The sequence below is a fragment of the Oncorhynchus keta genome, chromosome 22, assembly GCF_023373465.1.
Source record: "Oncorhynchus keta strain PuntledgeMale-10-30-2019 chromosome 22, Oket_V2, whole genome shotgun sequence".
In the NCBI taxonomy this organism is placed as follows: Eukaryota; Metazoa; Chordata; class Actinopteri; order Salmoniformes; family Salmonidae; genus Oncorhynchus; species Oncorhynchus keta.
The window spans coordinates 1603536-1623962 of record NC_068442.1 but is presented as its reverse complement, the minus strand read 5'-3'; the positions used below and the strand labels follow the sequence as shown (position 1 = coordinate 1623962).

Sequence of the window (20427 nt, the reverse complement as noted above, 5' to 3'; positions counted from 1 at the left end):
TTTTCCTTTTCTATGATGATTAAAATTTTTGGTTGCACCTCAACTCAACGTTGGTTGAGCGCCCTCTGTTTTTTTGTTGTCAAATAATACGTTTGTTTTTAAATGTACAAGTAAATTATTAAAAGCATTAAAATTGGGATGTTTCCCACTTATTTACACAACCTACTCCACACTTGCAAAGTGAAAGTTTATAGAAATGAAGTAGTAAACGGAAGAAAAGCAGACTTGAGTCCAATTATAATTTAATAATTTATTGGTCTATGGTTCAATCCCATTTCTGAAGGTCTGATAAATAATTCATATTGTTCCTCCTCTTCCTTATGGCAGGCGCAGCAGCACACTGCCCTCCAAAGCCTGCAAAATAATCGCCGGACTGCCCCTTTCCTAGCTCTGCATGGAACATCCAGTGTCACGTCCTTGGTGACGTGTGGGGTGACATCCGGGATGACCACAGCAACATCCTCTGGAAAGGGAAAAAAAGAGGAACCGAATGAAAACAAATGCAAACCGTAGCTTCTAAACACTGGCCAGTTGAAAGGTTCTACTAAGATGTCATGACAAACGGCACCTGTCAGAGTGCTCTCTAAGTATTACTCACCTGCTTGGATGTCAGCTGGCAGAGTGGCGAAGACGGCCATGGTGAGAGTCCTTTCTTCAGGTGTGACGTCCACAACCTCCAAGAGGGAAGAGATGGGCTCTGTATTAGGGGTGAAGTCCACAACATTCATGTGGGAAGAACCCGGGTCTGCCTCTGTGTTACTGGTGTCCACAACATTCAGGTGGAAAGAAGCCGGATCTGCCTCTGTGTTAGGGGTGATGTCCACAACCTCCAGGTGGGAACAAGCCGTGTCTGCCTCTGTTTTTGGGGTATGGTTCAAAACCTCCAGGTGGGAAAAAGCCTGATCTGCCTCTGTGTTAGGGGTGATGTCTACAACCTCTAGGTGGGAAGAAGCCGGGTCTGTGTTATGGGTGACAACAACAATCCTGATGAGCTCTACTACTACAAGGCACCAAGATGTCATCAGAACAGGCATCTGTCAGAGTGTTCTCTATCATTGCTACTCACCTGCTTGGATGTCAGCTGGTAATGTGGTGGAAACACCCACCACGAGGACAGGGGGGACTGGTAGGGTGGCTGCAGGGGGCTGGAAGCAGCTCTGCACCTCGTCCGCCACAAAGGCACAAACAGAGCTCATATAAAAAGGGCTCTGCAGGTCATCGGTGGAGAAGGACTGACTGATTCTCCCGAGGATCGACCGCACAGAGTCAAAAGCAGCAGCCCGGGAGAAAGGGATGTGAGGGGAAGGGTCCTTTAACATGCAGGAGAGCTTCTCCACTACGGCCGCCACCATGCCCACGGCCATCCCACTTATAACGATTGGGTGCTCTGAATGGCATTCCTCTGGCTGAAACCACAGGGCCAGGAGGAGCCTGGGCACCACCTCCACCACCAACTGAGATGGGCTGAGCAGGGGGCTACGGGGCTCATTGGACTCCTCGCACAGAATGCTCCTCACAGCTCTCTCCACGATGCTGTGGACCTTAGGATCGCTGAAATCAACAAAAAGGAGAAGACAAAGCTAAACGATGTGCAATGTGCTCACATAGAACACTGTCTTAGTCTGTTTCTGCGTAGTTCCAGATGTGTAGATAAATGGATCAAGTCATATGCAGGGCAGTACATGGAACTCACACGTCAGCTGGCGAGGTGGGGTGCATAGAGCGGCGGAGCTTGCAGAAAGCCTCGTGCTCTATGTTCATCATTTTTAGGCAAGTGTTTACATCCCAGGCCTGCAGTATGAAACAGGAAGTCCCATTAGTGTAATTTCACAACAGATTTATTCTGCTGTGCTAACTCGTTGTTGAAAGGCTCACTAACTTGTAGTATGTCTCTAACTCTCATTCTCTTACCAGCCGAGCGAAGTCGTTTCCCTCCTCCAGGGTTTCCTTCCACACCCTTCAAATAAAACACAGAGCAATTCAACTTTCCTGGTTTCTGATTTTTCTGTTGTTTATTTTACCCACATCTCCTGGAGTGCTGCTGGTGGCAGGGAATGGCAGTGAAGGTGAGTGCTGATGTGGTACTCACCTCTCCCTAAGGGATTTTTTGCCCTGAGACACCAGCCAGTTGCTCATGTGCTCCGTGGTGACATGGGGCGGGACCTGGCCTTGACTCTGGAGCAGCAGATAGTGGACCATGAGCTTCTTCTGCATGATGAGGTAAGGTGTGAGACCGTGCCACGAAATAGCATATCATGTGCTTTCAGAAGGGCCTCTCGCAACATTTCACAACTTCTCATGCCCCACAATTTGAAAGTGATATTAAGAACTCTTATGACCACCTTCTCTAAACTGTCTTGAAATACAACTCTCTTTCTGTTGTTTATGTTTTTGTGGGATGAATCTTACCTGTTTATTGTAATATGTTTCCTCCCAGCAGGCCTGCAGAGTCTGAAAATAAAGGCTGCTTCTACAGAATTCCTTTGAAGATAATGAAAATAATGATGTTCTGTTATGCACATTATGCACAGGCATTTACAGTATGCTAAAATGAATTTCTCCTAAGATTACCTTTGTGGGACCATAAGTGAACTCCGGAATGCACCAAACCCTATCCATGGTAAGATGGGGAAGAAATGCAGCGCTATAGATACACGGGATGCTCTAGAGATAGCAGGAATGACTTAAAGTCGCGAATGATCAATGACTGTGGAGTCGTCCAATATGCTGCACTTAGAATTGAGTTGTAGGCGATGTTTGGCGCAAAATAGAATGTTTACATTATATTACCATGGAGAAATGGAATGTGTAGAACCTGTATAAATGGGTATGCTTCTATGTCTTTATTTCGTGAACGATTAAACTCTTAATTATGTCATAATGTGTATATGAGGATATAGGAGCATTTCCCGATTCATGACGCGATTATCCAGGTGCATGTTGCTTAGACCAACTAATCCAATCTTGGTTTACAAGTTAAATACATTATTTGTATATGCCTATGTTGCGTGGTTCGTTCTGCGTTGTGTACTTTAAATTAGGACGCTGCCACAACTGGAGGTCTGCTAGTTTAAGAATTGTTTATTTGCCCTGCACACGAAGAGACAACACACATTATGTTAACCCTTGGCGCAGTCCTTGCTCTCAGGCACCTGCGCAAGCACATGGACACTCACTCAAACACTGTCCCAAGTACTCACAAGTTACAATAGATACCCCAGTTAGCGAGCTTTGTGACCTTGTTAACATACATCTTTATATTATCCGCATTGTAACAAACTTATGGTAGCATAACAGTACATTGTGTAAGATTACCACGGTTTTATATTGAACAATTTCGGAGCCAAGGACAACGTACCTTGCAAGCTGAAGGTCAGGCAAAAGGGAAAAATAAGGGGGTATGGAAATGCAGTAAACCCGCGATGGGCCAAACCAAAATATACAATCACATGTATGTACAATATTGATATGAAAAAGTGTTTTTACACCAAAGAAAAACATTAGCTATGCAGCTGTAATTCAATAAAAAAAATACACTGAATTATTATTATTATCAAATTATTAACATCCCCTCTTGACCTGGCCGATTTGAATTGGTCCTTGTGTGCAATTTGGTGCATAATCTAGGGGAACAACATCACACTGCTACACCTATACAGATCTATCGACCACATCCATTTAAGCAATGATTGTCAATTGAAAATGTGGTTGTTGTGTTATCCTGTTGTGCGCCTTGAGAGTCCTCTTAAGCACATTATTCCAATATTTCCAAGCTCTGAATTGACACAAGGAACACCTTTGCAAAGATATTCGGTTAAAAATAAGATTATGAATGACAATAAACGTATGACTTGGATTGTATGCACAATGGTGTAGTAAACAGTATCGCTCAGCGTGGGAACTTTTGGTGTTTGGAAAGTATCCGTTATAAGTCTCCATGGCACGTATCACTTCATTGTCTTGTTGGTCATAGTAAAATTGCATGACAGTGCGCATTGTAATGGTCTAACAGGTGTTTTCCCATTTAGTTTCTCACATTAAACAGACATTTGAGAACGGAAATGCTTACAGTTGTACCTACGACCTCAATACCCAATCTACTCACACGCAAATTTAAAAAAATATATTTTGTACCTTTATTTAACTAGGCAAATCAGTTAAGAACACATTTTTATTTTCAATGAGGGCCTGTTCAGGGGCAGAACGACAGATTTGTACCTTACCTTGTCAGCTCGGGGGTTTGAACTTGCAACCTTGCGGCTACTAGTCTAATGCTCTAACCACTAGGCTACCCTGCCGCCCTAAATACGCACATTCTAGAATTGGCTTGCGGTAGGTCTCTTAAAAAAGAGAAGCCCTACAAAGGTTATTAAACCGAGGTGCCTAGTTATTCTTTTGTTGATATCAGGTAACGTGCAACCTAACCCTGGCCCTGATATGCAATGTCTCCAAACCCCCTCTGATTTTAAATCAAGATCTGGTTTTGGTATTTTTAATTTAAATGTACGGTACACATCCTGTTGTCAAAAATTGATGGGGTTAGGATTTGGGCTAAATCAACTGATGTTGATGTAATTGTGTTTTTCTGAAACCTGGCTCAGCAAGTCTGTTTTTGTGGTTACAATGTTTATGGCACTGATCGGGTTAAGAAAGGTGGGGGTGTGGCTATATATGTAAAAACTAAATTCCCTATAAGTGTGGCAAAGTCTGAAGCTATATGTAAACAGTTGGAATTTCTTGCTTTGAATATTGAGGTTTCAAAGGGTCTCTCTATAACTGTGATTGGCTGTTATAGACCCCCCCTGTGCTCTCGGTGATGAATTTTATTCTTTGACACACCTTATGTCTAAACTTCTTTATAGTGAAATGATCTTGATTGGTGATCTCAACTGGTGTTGGTTAAAGCCGGTGTCTGATGATTCATCAACTACAGCTCAGCAGGCTCAGGACAGATGGGAGACTGGCGGCTCAGGACAGACGGGAGACTCTAGCAGCGCTGGACAGGCGGGAACACCTGTAGGCAGAAGACGGAGAGACAGCCTGGTGCGGGGGGGGGCTGCCACCGGAGGGCTGGTGCTGGAGGTGGCACTGGGTAGACCGGACCGTGCAGGCGCACTGGAGCTCTTGAGCACCGAGCCTGCCCAATCTTACCTGGTTGAATGCTCCCCGTAACCAGGCCAGTGCGGCGAGGTGGAATAGCCCGCACTGGGCTGTGCTAGTTTCATCATAGTGCTTGATGGTTTTTGCGACTAGACTTGAAGAAACTTTCAAAGTTCTTGAAATGTTTCTCTTTGCTTATTTGAGGTGTTCTTGCCTTAATATGGACTTGGTCTTTTACCAAATAGGGATATATTCTGTATACCACCCCTAACTTGTCACAACACAACTGGCTGGCTCTAACGCATTAACTTCTTACGGCTGAAATCCCGTTAACGGGATCATTTGACAACAGCCAGTAAAAGTGCAGGGCGCCAAATTCAAACAGAAATCTCATAATTAAAATTCCTCAAACATACAAGCATTATACACCATTTTAAAGATAAAGTTGTTGTTAATCCCACCACAGTGTCCGATTTCAAAATCGAAGAAAGCATACCATGGTTATGTTAGGTCAGCGCCAAGTCACAGAAAAACACAGCCATTTTTCCAGCCAAAGAGAGGAGTCACAAAAAGCAGAAATAGAGATGAAATTAATCACTAACATTTGATGATCTTCATCAGATGACACTCATAAGACTTCATGTAACACAATACATGTATGTTTTGTTCGATAAAGTTCATATTTATATCCAAAAATCTCAGTTTACATTGGCGCGCTGTTCTGTAATGTTTTGCTTCCAAAACATCCGGTGATTTTGCAGAGAGCGACATCAATTTACAGAAATACTCATCATAAATGTGTTTTTTTTATTTTACCCTCTTTTTTCCCCCAATTTCGTGGTATCCAATTGTTAGTAGCTACTATCTTGTCTCATAGGGCAGGCAAACTTCCAAATAGGAAGTGGAAATTCTGGGGCTGGTTGAATTTCAAGTCATCGCCTATTCACATCCAAACAAGATATGGATCTGTTCGCACTTCCTACGCCTTCCACTAGATGACAACAGTCAGTAGAACGTGGAATGAAGCCTCTAGTGTGATGTGGGACCGGACAAGAGGGGAATGAGTTAGTGGTCTGTCAGAATGCCAGTTCCTGGTTGCGCATATTACTGTTGATATAGCCTTGCGTTCCATTACTCTGTAGACAAAAATGAATGTTGGAACGTTATTGGATATATATGAAAATAACATCCTGAAGATTGATTCTCTACTTAGTTTGACCAGTTTATTCGACCTAGAATATAACTTTTTGAAGTTTTCGTCTGGGTTCACCTGGACCAGCACCAGATTTTGAACATGTGAACTAACCGTGCTAGCAAAAGCAGCTAATTGGACACTAGTAATGGACATTATGGAACAAAACAAATATTTATTGTGGAACTAGGACTCCTTGCACTGCATTCTGATGAAAGATCATCAAAGGTAAGGGAATATTTATGATGTAATTTCGTATTGCTGTTGACTCAAACATGGCGGAGAAATATTGTTACGTCTTAGCGCCATTTTAGATTATTGCATGGTATGCTTTTTTCGTAACTGTGACGGCTTTCTTCCGTCGAAGAATGGCGGGAGACTCTCGCAGCTCTGGACAGGCGGGAGACTCTAGCAGCTCTGGACAGGCGGGAGACTCTAGCAGCTCTGGACAGGCGGGAGACTCTAGCGGCTCTGGACAGGCGGGAGACTCTAGCGGCTCTGGACAGGCGGGAGACTAGCGGCTCTGGACAGGCGGGAGACTCTAGCGGCTCTGGACAGGCGGGAGACTCTAGCGGCTCTGGACAGGCGGGAGACTCTAGCGGCTCTGGACAGGCGGGAGACTCTAGCGGCTCTGGACAGGCGGGAGACTCTAGCGGCTCTGGACAGGCGGGAGACTCTAGCGGCTCTGGACAGGCGGGAGACTCTAGCGGCGCTGGACAGGCGGGAGACTCTAGCGGCGCTGGACAGGCGGGAGACTCTAGCAGCTCAGCATAGGGGGGAGACTAGCAGCTCTGGACAGGCGGGAGACTCTAGCAGCTCTGGACAGGCGGGAGACTCTAGCAGCTCTGGACAGGCGGGAGACTCTAGCGGCTCTGGACAGGCGGGAGACTCTAGCGGCTCTGGACAGGCGGGAGACTCTAGCGGCTCTGGACAGGCGGGAGACTCTAGCAGCTCAGCATAGGGGGGAGACTAGCAGCTCTGGACAGGCGGGAGACTCTAGCGGCTCTGGACAGGCGGGAGACTCTAGCGGCTCTGGACAGGCGGGAGACTCTAGCGGCTCTGGACAGGCGGGAGACTCTAGCGGCTCTGGACAGGCGGGAGACTCTAGCGGCTCTGGACAGGCGGGAGACTCTAGCGGCTCTGGACAGGCGGGAGACTCTAGCGGCTCTGGACAGGCGGGAGACTCTAGCGGCTCTGGACAGGCGGGAGACTCTAGCGGCTCTGGACAGGCGGGAGACTCTAGCGGCTCTGGACAGGCGGGAGACTCTAGCGGCTCTGGACAGGCGGGAGACTCTAGCGGCTCTGGACAGGCGGGAGACTCTAGCGGCTCTGGACAGGCGGGAGACTCTAGCGGCTCTGGACAGGCGGGAGACTCTAGCGGCTCTGGACAGGCGGGAGACTCTAGCGGCTCTGGACAGGCGGGAGACTCTAGCGGCTCTGGACAGGCGGGAGACTCTAGCGGCTCTGGACAGGCGGGAGACTCTAGCGGCTCTGGACAGGCGGGAGACTCTAGCGGCTCAGCACAGGCGGGAGACTCTAGCGGCTCAGCACAGGCGGGAGACTCTAGCGGCTCAGCACAGGCGGGAGACTCTAGCGGCGCTGGACAGGCGGGGGAGACTAGCGGCTCTGGACAGGCGGGAGACTCTAGCGGCTCTGGACAGGCGGGAGACTCTAGCAGCTCTGGACAGGCGGGAGACTCTAGCGGCTCTGGACAGGCGGGAGACTCTAGCAGCTCTGGACAGGCGGGAGACTCTAGCAGCTCTGGACAGGCGGGAGACTCTAGCAGCTCTGGACAGGCGGGAGACTCTAGCAGCTCTGGACAGGCGGGAGACTCTAGCAGCTCTGGACAGGCGGGAGACTCTAGCAGCTCTGGACAGGCGGGAGACTCTAGCAGCTCTGGACAGGCGGGAGACTCTAGCAGCTCTGGACAGGCGGGAGACTCTAGCAGCTCTGGACAGGCGGGAGACTCTAGCAGCTCTGGACAGGCGGGAGACTCTAGCAGCTCTGGACAGGCGGGAGACTCTAGCGGCTCTGGACAGGCGGGAGACTCTAGCGGCTCAGCACAGGCGGGAGACTCTAGCGGCTCAGCACAGGCGGGAGACTCTAGCGGCGCTGGACAGGCGGGAGACTCTAGCAGCTCAGCATAGGGGGGAGACTAGCAGCTCTGGACAGGCGGGAGACTCTAGCAGCTCTGGACAGGCGGGAGACTCTAGCAGCTCTGGACAGGCGGGAGACTCTAGCAGGTCTGGACAGGCGGGAGACTCTAGCAGGTCTGGACAGGCGGGGGACTCTAGCAGGTCTGGACAGGCGGGGGACTCTAGCAGGTCTGGACAGGCGGGGGACTCTAGCAGGTCTGGACAGGCGGGGGACTCTAGCAGGTCTGGACAGGCGGGGGACTCTAGCAGGTCTGGACAGGCGGGGGACTCTAGCAGGTCTGGACAGGCGGGGGACTCTAGCAGGTCTGGACAGGCGGGGGACTCTAGCAGGTCTGGACAGGCGGGGGACTCTAGCAGGTCTGGACAGGCGGGGGACTCTAGCAGCTCTGGACAGGCGGGGGACTCTAGCAGCTCTGGACAGGCAGGGGACTCTAGCAGCTCTGGACAGGCGAGGCGCACTGTAGGCCTGGTGTGTGGTGCCGGCACTGGTAGTACTGGGCCGAGGACACGCACCTCAGGGCGAGTGCGGGGAGGAGGAACAGGGAGTACTGGGCTCTGGACACGCACAGGAAGCCTGGAGCGGGGGGCTTCCACCGGAGGGCTGGTGTGTGTAGGTGGCACTGGAGAGACCGGACCGTGCAGGTGCACTGGAGCTCTTGAGCACCGAGCCTGCCCAACCTTACCTGGCTCGATGCCCACTCTAGCCAGGCCGATACGAGGAGCTGGTATGTACCGCACCGGGCTATGCACCCGCACTGGAGACACCGTGCGCTCCACAGCATAACACGGTGCCTACCCGGTCGATCTCGCTCTCCGGTAAGCACAGGAAGTTGGCGCAGGTCTCCTACCTGGCTTCGCCATACTCCCTGTGTGCCTCTCCCCAAGACATTTTGGGGCTGACTCTCGGGCTTCCTACCGCGCCGCCGTGCTCGTTTCTCCAACTCCATTCTCCTGTAACCCTCCTCGCACTGCTCCAGCGAATCCCAGACGGGCTCCAGCACTCTCCCTGGGTCGACCGCCCACCTGTCAATCTCTTCCCAAGTTTCATAATCCAGATTCTGCTCCCATGTCCAGAAATCCTGACATTGCTGCCTCTCCTGCTCCTGCCCGTGGTTCTGTAACGGTTTTCTTCCATCGAAGGAGAGGAGGACCAAAATGCAGCGTAGTTTGTGTTCAACATGTTTAATTAAAGACGATAACGTGAACACTACACAAATACAAAATAACAAACGTGGCAAAACCCGAAACAGTCCTATCTGGTGCAGAGAACACAAAGACAGGAAACAACCACCCACAAACTCCAACACAAAACAAGCTACCTAAATATGGTTCCCAATCAGAGACAATGACTAACACCTGCCTCTGATTGAGAACCATATCAGGCGGACAAACTATATCAGAAACGGACAAACTAGACACACAACAGAGAATGCACACCCAGCTCACATCCTGACCAACACTAAAACAAGGAAAACACAACAGAACTATGGTCAGAACGTGACAGTAACGTTTAATAAAAATCTGACAGCGGTTGCATTAACAACAAAGTTTATGATGAGTATTTCTGTTATCTGGCATAGCTCTCTGTAATTACTCTGGATATTTTGGAGGCATTTCTGAACATGGCGTCAATGTAAACCGAGATTTGTGGATATAAATATGCATATTATCAAAAAAACATAAATGTATTGTGTAACATGATGTCATATGAGTGTCATCTGATGAAGATTATCAAAGGTTAGTGATTCATTTTTTCTCTAATTCTGCTTTTGTGACTATCTTTGGCTGGGAAAAATGGCTGTGTGTTTTTTGGGGATTTGGTGGCTGTAAAACATTTGTTAAATCGGACACGATGGGTAGATAAACGTCTTGTTAATCTTTCATTTGCTGTATTGGACTTGATAATGTGTGAAAGTTAAATATTTCAAATATCCCGCGCTGCCTTTTCAGCGGAATGTTGGGCAGGGGGGGGGGCGCTAGCGGAACCCCTAGCACAGCGTGCATCCAACCTGGAAGCCAGCCGCACCAATATGTCGGAGGAAACACCGTGCACCTGGCAACCTTGGTTAGCGAGCACTGCGCCCGGCCCGCCACAGGAATCGCTGGTGCGCGATGAGACAAGGATATCCCTACCGGCCAAACCCTCCCTAACCCGGACGACACTAGGCCAATTGTGCGTCGCCCCACGGACCTCCCGGTCGCGGCCGGTTATGACAGAACCTGGATACGAACCCAGAGTCTCTGGTGTCACAGCTTGCGCTGCAGTACAGCGCCCTTAACCACTGCGCCACCCGGGAGGCCTCATCATAAATGTTGATGAAAATACAAGTGTTATGCATGGAATTAAATATATACTTCTCCTTAATGCAACCGCTGTGTCAGATTTCAAAAAAAGCTTTACGGAAAAAGCACACCATGAAATAATCTGAGTACAGCACTCAGGCAACCAAAAAAAGCCATACAGATACCCGCCATGTTGTGGAGTCAACAGAGTCAGAAATAGCATTAAAAATATTCACTTACCTTTGATGATCTTCATCGGAATGCACTCCCAGGAATCCCAGTTCCACAATAAATGTTTGTTTTGTTCGATATGTCCAAATATCTCCTTTTTGTTCGCGCGTTTAGTTCACAAATCCAAATTCAAGAGGCGCAGGCACTTAGTCCAGACGAAAAGTTCCATTACAGTTCGTAGAAAAATGTCAAACAATGTATAGAATCAATCTTTAGGATGTTTTTATCATAAATCTTCAATAATATTCCAACCAGACAATTCTTTTGTCTTTAGAAATTAAAAGGAACAGAGCTCGCTCTCACGGCCGCACGCATGATTTAGCTCATGACATTCTGCCAGACCTCTTAGTCAAACAGCTCTTAATCACTCCCCCTTCACAGTAGAAGTCTGAAACAAGGTTCTAAAGACTGCTGACATCTAGTGGAAGCCTTAGGAAGTGCAATCGGACCAAATTTGACACTGTTTATTGGATAGCCAAAGACTTAAACCTACAAACCTTAGATTTCCCACTTCCAGGTTGGATTTTATCTCAGGTTGTTGCCTGCCATATGAGTTGTGTTATACTCACAGAAATCATTCAAACAGTTTTAGAAACTTCAGACTGTTTTCTATCCAAATCCACTGATAGGAATATTATCTTAGCTTCTGGGCCTGAGTAGCAGGCAATTTACTCTGGGCACCTTATTCATCCAAGCTACTCAATAATACCCCCCAGCCATAAGAAGTTAAATAACTTCCACAATTAACTTTTAACAAGGCACACCTGTTAATTGAAATGCATTCCATGTGACTACCTCATGAAGCTGGTTGAGAATGCCAAGAGTGGATACTTTACTACATGATTCCAAATGTGTTATTTCATAGTTTTGATGTCTTCACTGTTATTCTACAATGTAAAACATTTTTTTAAATTATGAAAAACCATTGAATGAGTAGGTGTATCCAAACGTTTGACTGGAACTGTAGGTCAAATTAAGCTCCTACATCTGTAGGAACAAAATTAATTTTCAAAGAGGAATTTACATCAAACATAATTCACGATCCCATTTTCTACGTGTGAAATTGTTTTCCTTACAAACAATGGTAATTAACCATGTTAAAAAACAGTTTCTGTGTTGAAATGGTGTGGGCATATATCATATATCGTTCTTTAAAAATATTCATGCTGATTTTTTAAATGTTTGAGATACAAGATTGAGGTATGTTTTTTTTAAAACGTGTTTTTTCTCCCATTTATGCTTTGGCCACATGAGTATGGGATGGGTCAACCACATTCTTTGGGTATCAGTTAACAGAATATGAACTTTTAAAAGTTAGATTTTCACTGGACACTTACTGTAAGACTTAGTCCTTTAGTCATTCCAATGTTGGTGGCATTGAGGAGGCGGCCTTGGCTGATGACTGATGTGGAATTGCAGGGTTGGGACTACTTTATGTGGCTTGAGGTCTTGCTGATACTGACTGAAGTGGACTTGTACGGGGACAACTTTAAGTGGCCTGAGGATGAGGAGGAAGCTATTCTCTCCTCTCCCCCTTGATGGGGCCGGGACTCGGATGTACCCAGACCAACGTGATACTTCTAAGGTGCCTGTTTCTGTTTCCGGTGGAGTGATGGAGGAGACAAAGGAGAGAGGATTCACAGCGGTAAAACCTTGCTGTGGGCGCTGATCCCTCGGCTACCTGTGCCCACGGTGCTTATCAGGGTCATTGAGTGCATGGTGAGGGTGTCGGTTGCCAGGCCATGAGCGATGTAGAGCCCACAGGAGAGGACCTCTAGAGTGGCATCGCGGAACTACAGGGAGTACAGGCAGACACCAACTGTTAGAAACTACATATAGAATTGTGGTAAAGAACTTTAAGACAATTCATACACTCTTCAATACACAAGACATACCAAGTTTATCTTGATACGGAGTGTAATCTACTTAATAACCAACATTTTAATGTAAATCTGTATCCTAATTGAATTACGACCACAAGGACCTGATTTTAGCAGTCTCCTTCAATAATCTACAAACTCAATTGATGTGCTGTGTCCTCACTTTATTCTGGCACTCCTACACATAGCTGCTTGTTACTTAGGAAATAGATGACAGGGTTGTTGACAGGACTGGGCTTGGCGAAGTACAAAGGTATGACAGCCAACAGTGGAGGGATGTGGAGCTCTGAGTCCACCACCACAGACAGGGCCGTGTAGGGAAGCCATCAGAAAAAGAAGGCCCCGATCATGGCCAGTACCATCCTCACCGCCATTCATTCTCCTCTAGGCTGGGATGCCCTCCCTGCAACTCCACACTACGGTTCAGCTGGGGGAAGAGGAGGAAGGAGAGGAATAGAAAGACAAAAAAGACGACGACAACACCGCACAACAGGGTTGTGTTCATTAGGTATCTACCGGAAGAAAACAGACTAAAAAAGGGAGTAACTACATGGAATTGTCCAATAAGGAACACAAATGTTTCATTTTCTATGACAAAAAGGTTTTAAAACTTGTTCTCGTGGAGCTTCTATTCAGCTAGATGAAGAGAAACAGGACAGTGCTACCATCATTCACATACTTGTGAGCATACAGTAGAACACAGTTGCTTTCCCTCCTGGGGTCCTGAACTATATAGACTACAGAGCTAAACCTTGTCTATGTACTTGACCTCATCCCCAGGCTCCATTGATACAGCAATATGATCTAGCAGGCAAAAATGATCCTAGATCTGCACTCCTACTCTGAGATGTTTTATGAATTTCGGCCCTGGATTCACAACCACAAAACTACAAAGATCTGAATAAACCCCCATGAACTTAATTCAACACATTAAGTTAAGTCGATCAAATTAAACTTGCATTTTCAAGACCTGTATATGAACTTGCCATAATATGGACTTGGTCTTTTACCAAATAGCCCTAATATTCTGTATACCACCCCTACCATGTCACAACACAACTGATCGGCTCAAAGCCATTTAAAGAAGGAAAGAAATTCCAAACTTTTAACAAGGCACACCTGTTAATTGAAATGCATTCCAGGTGACTAACACATGAAGCTGGTTGAGAGAACACCAGGAGTGTTCAAATCTGTCATCAAGGCAAAGGGTGGCTATTTGAAGAATCTCAAATATAAAATATTTAGATTTGTTTTACACTTTTTTGGTTACTCCATGATTTAACGTTTAATAGCTGTAATAGAGGATGGATCATCAACACATTTAGTTACTCCACAATACTAATCTAAATGACGGAGTGAAAATGAATATGCCTGTACAGAGTAATATATTCCAAAACATGTGTCCTGTGTGCAACAAGGCACGAAGTAATACTGCAAAAGATGTGTCACAGCAATTCACTTTTTGTCCTGAATACAAAGTGTTATGTTTGGCGCAAAATTCTTACTTAATTATTCTAGGCCAGTGACAAAAAATCTCAATGTAATTCATTTTAAATTCAGGCTGTAACACAACAAAATGTAGAAAAAGTCAAGGGGTGTGAATACTTTCTGAAGGCACAGTAAATTCACATTGAGAATTAACTAGGGGCCATGACATGAAAATAGAGCTCTTGGGCCACACTCCAGTGGTGGGTTTGGTGTCGAAATGAAAATGCATGAGCAGAAAAGAACCCCATACCTACTGTAAAATATGGTGGTGGATGATGTTATGGTTGATTTTATGGGAATAGTTTGCTTCCACTTGTCCTGGGGCCCTAGTTAAGGTCAAAGGCATCATGAACTTTATCCAGTACCAGGATATTTTAGCCAAAAACCTGGTTGTGTAAAACCCTGATCAGTTTCACCGTATTGTCTCCACCACCTCCAGGTGTTGCTTGTTATACCTGGTGTATTTATCCCTGTGTTTCCTGTCTCTCTGTGCCAGTTAGTCTTGTATGTTCCAAGTCAACCAGCGTGTTTTTCTCGTGCTCCTGCCTTTTCTATTCTCCTTTACTAGTCCACCCGGTTTTGACCCTTGCCTGTTTTCTGGACTCTGTACCTGCCGCCCTGACCATTCTGCGTGCCGACCTCGAGCCTGCATGCACTGTACCTCCTAGACTCTGAACTGGTTTTGACTTTTTGCCTGTCCACGACCACTCTTGCCTACCCCTTGCGGATATAATAAATATCAAAGACTCAAACCATCAAACGTGTCTGCATCTGGGTCTCGCCTTGTGCCCTTATAGGTTGCCTCTACTAGGAGGTTAAAACTTAGCCGCAAGTGGATCTTCCATCAAAACAACAACACCAAGCACACCTCAAAATCCACAAAGAAATGGTTCATTGGACACAAAATCAACATTTTCCTATGACTCGCCAGACTTGAAACCAATTGAAAACCTGTGGTTTAAACTGAAGAGGGTAGTCCATCAGCGCAGACAACAGATAGGTCTGGAAGGATTCTGTATGGAGGAATGGTCTAAGATCTGTCCAAATGTGTTTTCCAACTCATTAAACATTTTAGAAAAAGGCTCAGTGTCGTTATCCTCGCAAGGTGAGGTATTAAAAAAGTATTGAAAACAGGGGTCTTAATAATTTTGACCCCTAACTTTGAGAGAATGTTTAACTTGATAAACAAAATCTTTCTGAGCAATTGTTTTTAGCATACAATATGCCCACAAAAAAACTAAGTGTTTGTTTCATGAGCTTAAATTAAAGATCCCAGAAATTTTCCATAAACACAAAACGCTTATTTCTCTCAAATTTTGTACACAAATTTGTTTACATCCGTTAGTGAACGTTTCTCCTTTGCCAAGATAATCCATCCACGTGACAGGTGTGGCAAATCAAGAAGTGGATTAAACAGCATGATCATTACACAGGTGCAATTGCATTGCTGACCGCAGGAATGTCCACCAGAGCTGTTGCCAGATCATTTAATTTTCATTTCTCTACCATAACCCACCACCAATGTCATTTTAGAGAATTTGCCAGAACCTCCAACCGGCCTCACAACCACAGACCATGTGTATGGCGTTGTGTGGGCAAGTTGTGTGCCGATGTCAACATTGTGAACAGAATGCCCCATGGTGGAGGAGGGGTTATGGTATGAGCAGGCATAAGCTATAGACAACAAGCACAATTGCATTTTATCGATGGCAATTCAAATGCTCAAAGATACCGTGATGAGATCCTGAGGCCCATTGTCGTGCCATTCATCCGCCACCATCACCACATGTTTCAGCAAGATGATGCAAGGCCCCATGTCACAAGGATCTGTACACAATTCCTGGAAGCTGAAAATGTCCCAGTTCTGGCCTGCATACTCAGACATGTCACCCATTGAGCGTGTTTGGGATACTCAGGATCGACGTGTATGACAGACAGCGTGTTCCATTTCCCGACAGTATCCACAAACTCCGCACAGCCATTGAAGAGGAGTGGGACAACATTTCCACAGGCCACAATCAACAGCCTGATCAACTCATTGCGAAGGAAACGTGTTGCGCTGCATGAGGCAAATGGTGGTCACTCCAGATACTGACTGGTTTTCTGATCCAAGCCCCTACATTTAAAAAAAAGTTATGAGACCAACAGATGCATATCTGTTTTCCCAGTCATGTGAAATCCATGGATTAGGTCCTAAGGAATTTATTTCAATTGACGGATTTCCTTATGTAACTCAGTAAATCTTTGAAATTGTTGCATGTATATTTTTGTTCAGTATAGCTCAGTATTTGAATTTAATCACTTATTTTATGAAGTCATTTTTACTCATCTTTATCAAGGATGTCAATCATTTCAGACCACACTGTATATATCAAACAATAGATTTCTAAAACATTAAGCCTCATCGATGATCATAAACAATGTCATTTTCTTGTTTGGTTCCCCCAAAAACAAATAAATCTAATATCTGAACATTTTAATGCAAAGTAAATGATTTGAACACACTTTTACATTTTATACTTTTTAAAGCACAATGTTTAAGAAAACAAACAAAAAAGATAGCCACGCAACACTGGACGATGAAACATTTGTCAATGAAATAGAGCATATTACCCTTTTCTATGAAAAATAAACTGACAGTTATGTCGGTTGTGTCGGAGTGCTATTAATGTGGCTAGTACCTGAACTAGTAAGGACTACTAATAACAAAGCCTTTGTGAAAAATATGATTTTAGGGTAGTCCCTTATTACCAGGGAATAATATATTCTAAACTAAAGCATCACTAATATATGATCTACAGTGCAGTTCTAGTGACAGACGCGTAAGGCATGTCTTTGAAAATGTCAAGTCATCATTTCAAACAATTCAACATCACACAAAACTCCTGTGCTAGATAATATCAGGAGTCTGTGTTTCTCTGTGCTTACAGGTTCAGAGACCACCTGCTTTAGGTGGTCATCCCTTATTACCCCTTTATAACCAACTTTTTACAGATACTGTATATAGTTAAAAAGGCCAACAGCATCTTAATACACATGTAACTAACTATACAAGTGCATATCATACATTTACATAAATAAATGATTACCATGAATGTTACAGATAATACACATATCATGTCTTGGCCCGACGTCTTTAAAGACTGCTATAAAATGAACGCTATTCACTCTGTACGGACAATTATACTCTCTTGCGCTCTCTCTCACACCCACACATATTTACTAAGAAATTAGAGATCACAATGACATATTTTTAGCTTGTTTGGATGAAAGTGAAAGTTTGCTGATCTAAGTAAATGTCCATTTGGTTACATACTGTATGTCTGTCAAGCACATTCATCAAACTTAATACTTTGTGTTTGTTATACTAAGCAACTCTACTGTTAGTGGTTCTCTTAATGACAATAGAATTGCATTGAAACATTGCAGAACTATTAAAGAGGGTATATACTTACTGTATATTATCTAACATCCTAAATCTTTATAGATAGATGAAACCTACACGTGTAATAGTGAGATGTCGTGACAAGATTTTAAAGAGGAGCAGCAATATAAGTTATTGTGAAAAAGCCAGCATATGAGATGGAGTATGTACAGTATCTAGTGAATGGCCTTTAGGTTACAGTCCACATGCCCTAAATATGTAATGAACGGTTGAAGTCCAAGTCAGCTATGTCCAGAACCCATCTCAGGACAGTATTCTGACTTGAAGACAACGTCTCCAATTTACACGAATGAATGAATGATCGGCGCAAAACTGAGTTGTGCACACTAATCTCAACTCTGAATAGGGCCCACAGAGAGCTCTGTGTCCAGACCAGGTCCGGGCGGAGTGTGTCGCAATGAAACCCGTCCCCCTCTACTTTGAGCAGGTCCGGATGGGGTGTTACACTGATCCCTACCTCCCTCTACTCTTCAGTGGTGGTCCTGTGGGGTATGAAGGGCATCTTCAGGGCTCCGGCGCTGGTCTGTTCGGGCCAGAAGGGTGACTCGTGCTGCAGGGGGGTCCGGCGAGGGAAGAAGGTGTGCTGGAAGTCATAGTTCAGCAGACAGCTGAGGGAGGCCATGTAGATGTCAGCGAAACGAGACAAGCGGCGGGAGAAGTAGGTGGGGTTGTGGTACGTTCGAAAGAGACTCCCAAACTGGCTGTTGAAGATGTCCTTAGTCTGCGATCTGTTGTATGATAAAACACGTAAGATATGTTATCAAGTGACAGTGCTCATTTGCATTGCATGTCAAGGAAAATATCGTTAAGACTTTATTTGAAGGGTAGCTACATTCATATGGAATTCTAATGTAGATTATAAATGTGTTATGAATTCCTTATGTACTGAAGGTGCCTTTCAAAGAAAGTATTATCAAAATATCTATAGCATAGTCTAGACTTTGAACAAATAAGAGGACTCATTACAAATGACATAATGATTCTCTTGAAAGGTTCATAGACATTAAAAGTAATTCCCCATGGTACCTCATGGCTTCTCTCTCTTCGATCCATTCCTGGACAACAGATTGCGACGCTGGGTCTCTGTGGACCTGGAACGGAGGGAGAAGAAGACATACTGTGTAACTGTTTACGTACATACTGAGAATATATATCTGTGGAGCTGGGTAGTAGGGACAGGGTTGGGGAGTAACTGATTACAAACTAAGTGTAATCAGTACATTACCAGCAAAAATATTGTAATCAGATTATAGATACTTTTTAAAAACTAGATTATTAATTATTGGATTACTTTTGAATTCAGAAAGGATGTTTGTGGAAAAAATACAAAAAGTCAAAGATATTTTAAATTAAAAACAAATAATTTTACCTTTATTTAACCAGGTAAGCTAGTTGAGAACAAGTTCTCATTTACAACTGTGACCTGGCCAAGATAAAGCAAAGCAGTGCGACACAGACAACAACACAGAGTTACACATGGAATAAACAAGCGTACATTCAATAACACAATAAGTCGCTTTGGATAAAAGGGGGGTCTATATACAGTGTGTGCAAATGGTGTGAGGAGGTAAGGCAATAAATAAGCCATAGTAGCGAAGTAATTACAATTTAGCAAATGAACACTGGCGTGATAGATGAGCAGATGATGATGTGCAAGTAGAAATACTGGTGTGCAAAAGAGCAGAAAAGTAAATAAAAACAATATGGGGATAAGGTAGGTAGATTGGGTGGGCTATTTACAGATGGGCTATGTACAGCTGCAGCGATCGGTTAGCTGCTCAGATAGCTGATATTTAAAGTTAGTGAGGGAAATATAAGTCTCAGCGATTTTTGCAATTCGCGGCAGCAGAGAACTGGAAGGAAAGGAGGCCAAAGGAGGTGTTGGCTTTGGGGATGACCAGTGAGATATACCTGCTACGGGTGGGTGTTGTTATTGTGACCAGTAAGCTGAGATAAGGCAGATCTTTACCTAGCATAGAATTATAGATGACATAGAGCCAGTGGGTCTGGCGACGAATATGTAGCGAGTGCCAGCCAACTAGAGCATACAGGTCGCAGTGGTGGGTGGTATAAGGGGCTTTGGTGACAAAACAGATGGCACTGTGATAGACTGCATCTAGTTTTTTAAGTAGAGTATTGGAAGCTATTTTGTAAATGACATCGCCGAAGTCGAGGATCGGTAGGATAGTCAGTTTTACGAGGGTATGTTTGGCTGCGTGAGTGAAGGAGGCTTTGTTGCGAAATAGGAAGCCAATTCTAGATTCAATTTTGGTTTGGAGATGTTTAATATGAGTCTGGAAGGAGAGTTTACAGTCCAGCCAGACACCTAGGTATTTGTAGTTGTCCACATATTCTAAGTCAGAACCGTCCAGAGTAGTGATGCTAGTCGGGCGGGCGAGTGCAGGCAGTGAACGGTTGGAAAGCATATATTTGGTTTTACTAGCATTTTAGAGCAGTTGGAGGCTACGGAAGGAGTGTTGTATAGCATTGAAGCGCATTTGGAGGTCAGTTAACATAGTGTCCAAAGAAGGGCCAGATGTATACAGAATGGTGTCGTCTGCATAGAGGTGGAGGCCTGCTCGTAGATGTGTTTTAGGGAGCGTTTGGGGTGGTCATTTGACCGCAGACCCATAGCGGATGCAGGCAATGAGG

General features: G+C 45.0%; 2 protein-coding genes across 6 annotated transcripts in view; both read right to left on the bottom strand.

The window, feature by feature from the left end:
* Positions 1–242: 242 nt before the first annotated feature.
* On the bottom strand, positions 243–7148 carry LOC118400810 (uncharacterized). Its single transcript, XM_052474605.1, has 7 exons — positions 2410–7148; positions 2090–2208; positions 1912–1957; positions 1694–1791; positions 1067–1551; positions 599–958; positions 243–463 (listed from the first exon to the last, which is right to left on the bottom strand). Exons 1-7 carry the CDS (start codon positions 2533–2535, stop codon positions 243–245), a joined length of 1455 nt encoding a protein of 484 aa, XP_052330565.1. The 5' UTR covers positions 2536–7148.
* A 5471-nt stretch (positions 7149–12619) lies between these two features.
* The window catches only part of LOC118400918 (5'-nucleotidase domain-containing protein 3), a 30351-nt gene continuing 22543 nt past the window's right edge, over positions 12620–20427 (bottom strand). The window contains exons 13-16 of one of the 5 annotated variants that reach the window (XR_004829137.2): positions 18802–18866; positions 18233–18503; positions 13211–13269; positions 12620–12755 (exon numbers count right to left, since the gene is read on the bottom strand). Coding sequence is in view for 4 of the 5 variants with exons in the window: in XM_035797931.2 (XP_035653824.1) it covers positions 18239–18503; positions 18802–18866 (330 nt within the window). In the remaining variant the exon portion in view is untranslated. Of the gene's footprint in view, positions 12756–13057; positions 13270–16522; positions 18504–18801; positions 18867–20427 lie in introns of those variants that run through there. The other 4 variants (XM_035797931.2, XM_035797932.2, XM_035797933.2 and 1 more) reach the window with 4 other exon arrangements.

Bases quoted from the DNA above. Each gene is read 5' to 3' on its own strand.
- LOC118400810 (XM_052474605.1), bottom strand. From the start codon at position 2,535: ATGCCTGTGCATAATGTGCATAACAGAACATCATTATTTTCATTATCT. The intron at 2,209-2,409 runs GTAAGATTCATC...CTCATCATGCAG, and splicing joins AAACATATTACAATAAACAG to AAGAAGCTCATGGTCCACTA. The intron at 1,958-2,089 runs GTGAGTACCACA...TTTTATTTGAAG, and splicing joins AAAAAATCCCTTAGGGAGAG to GGTGTGGAAGGAAACCCTGG.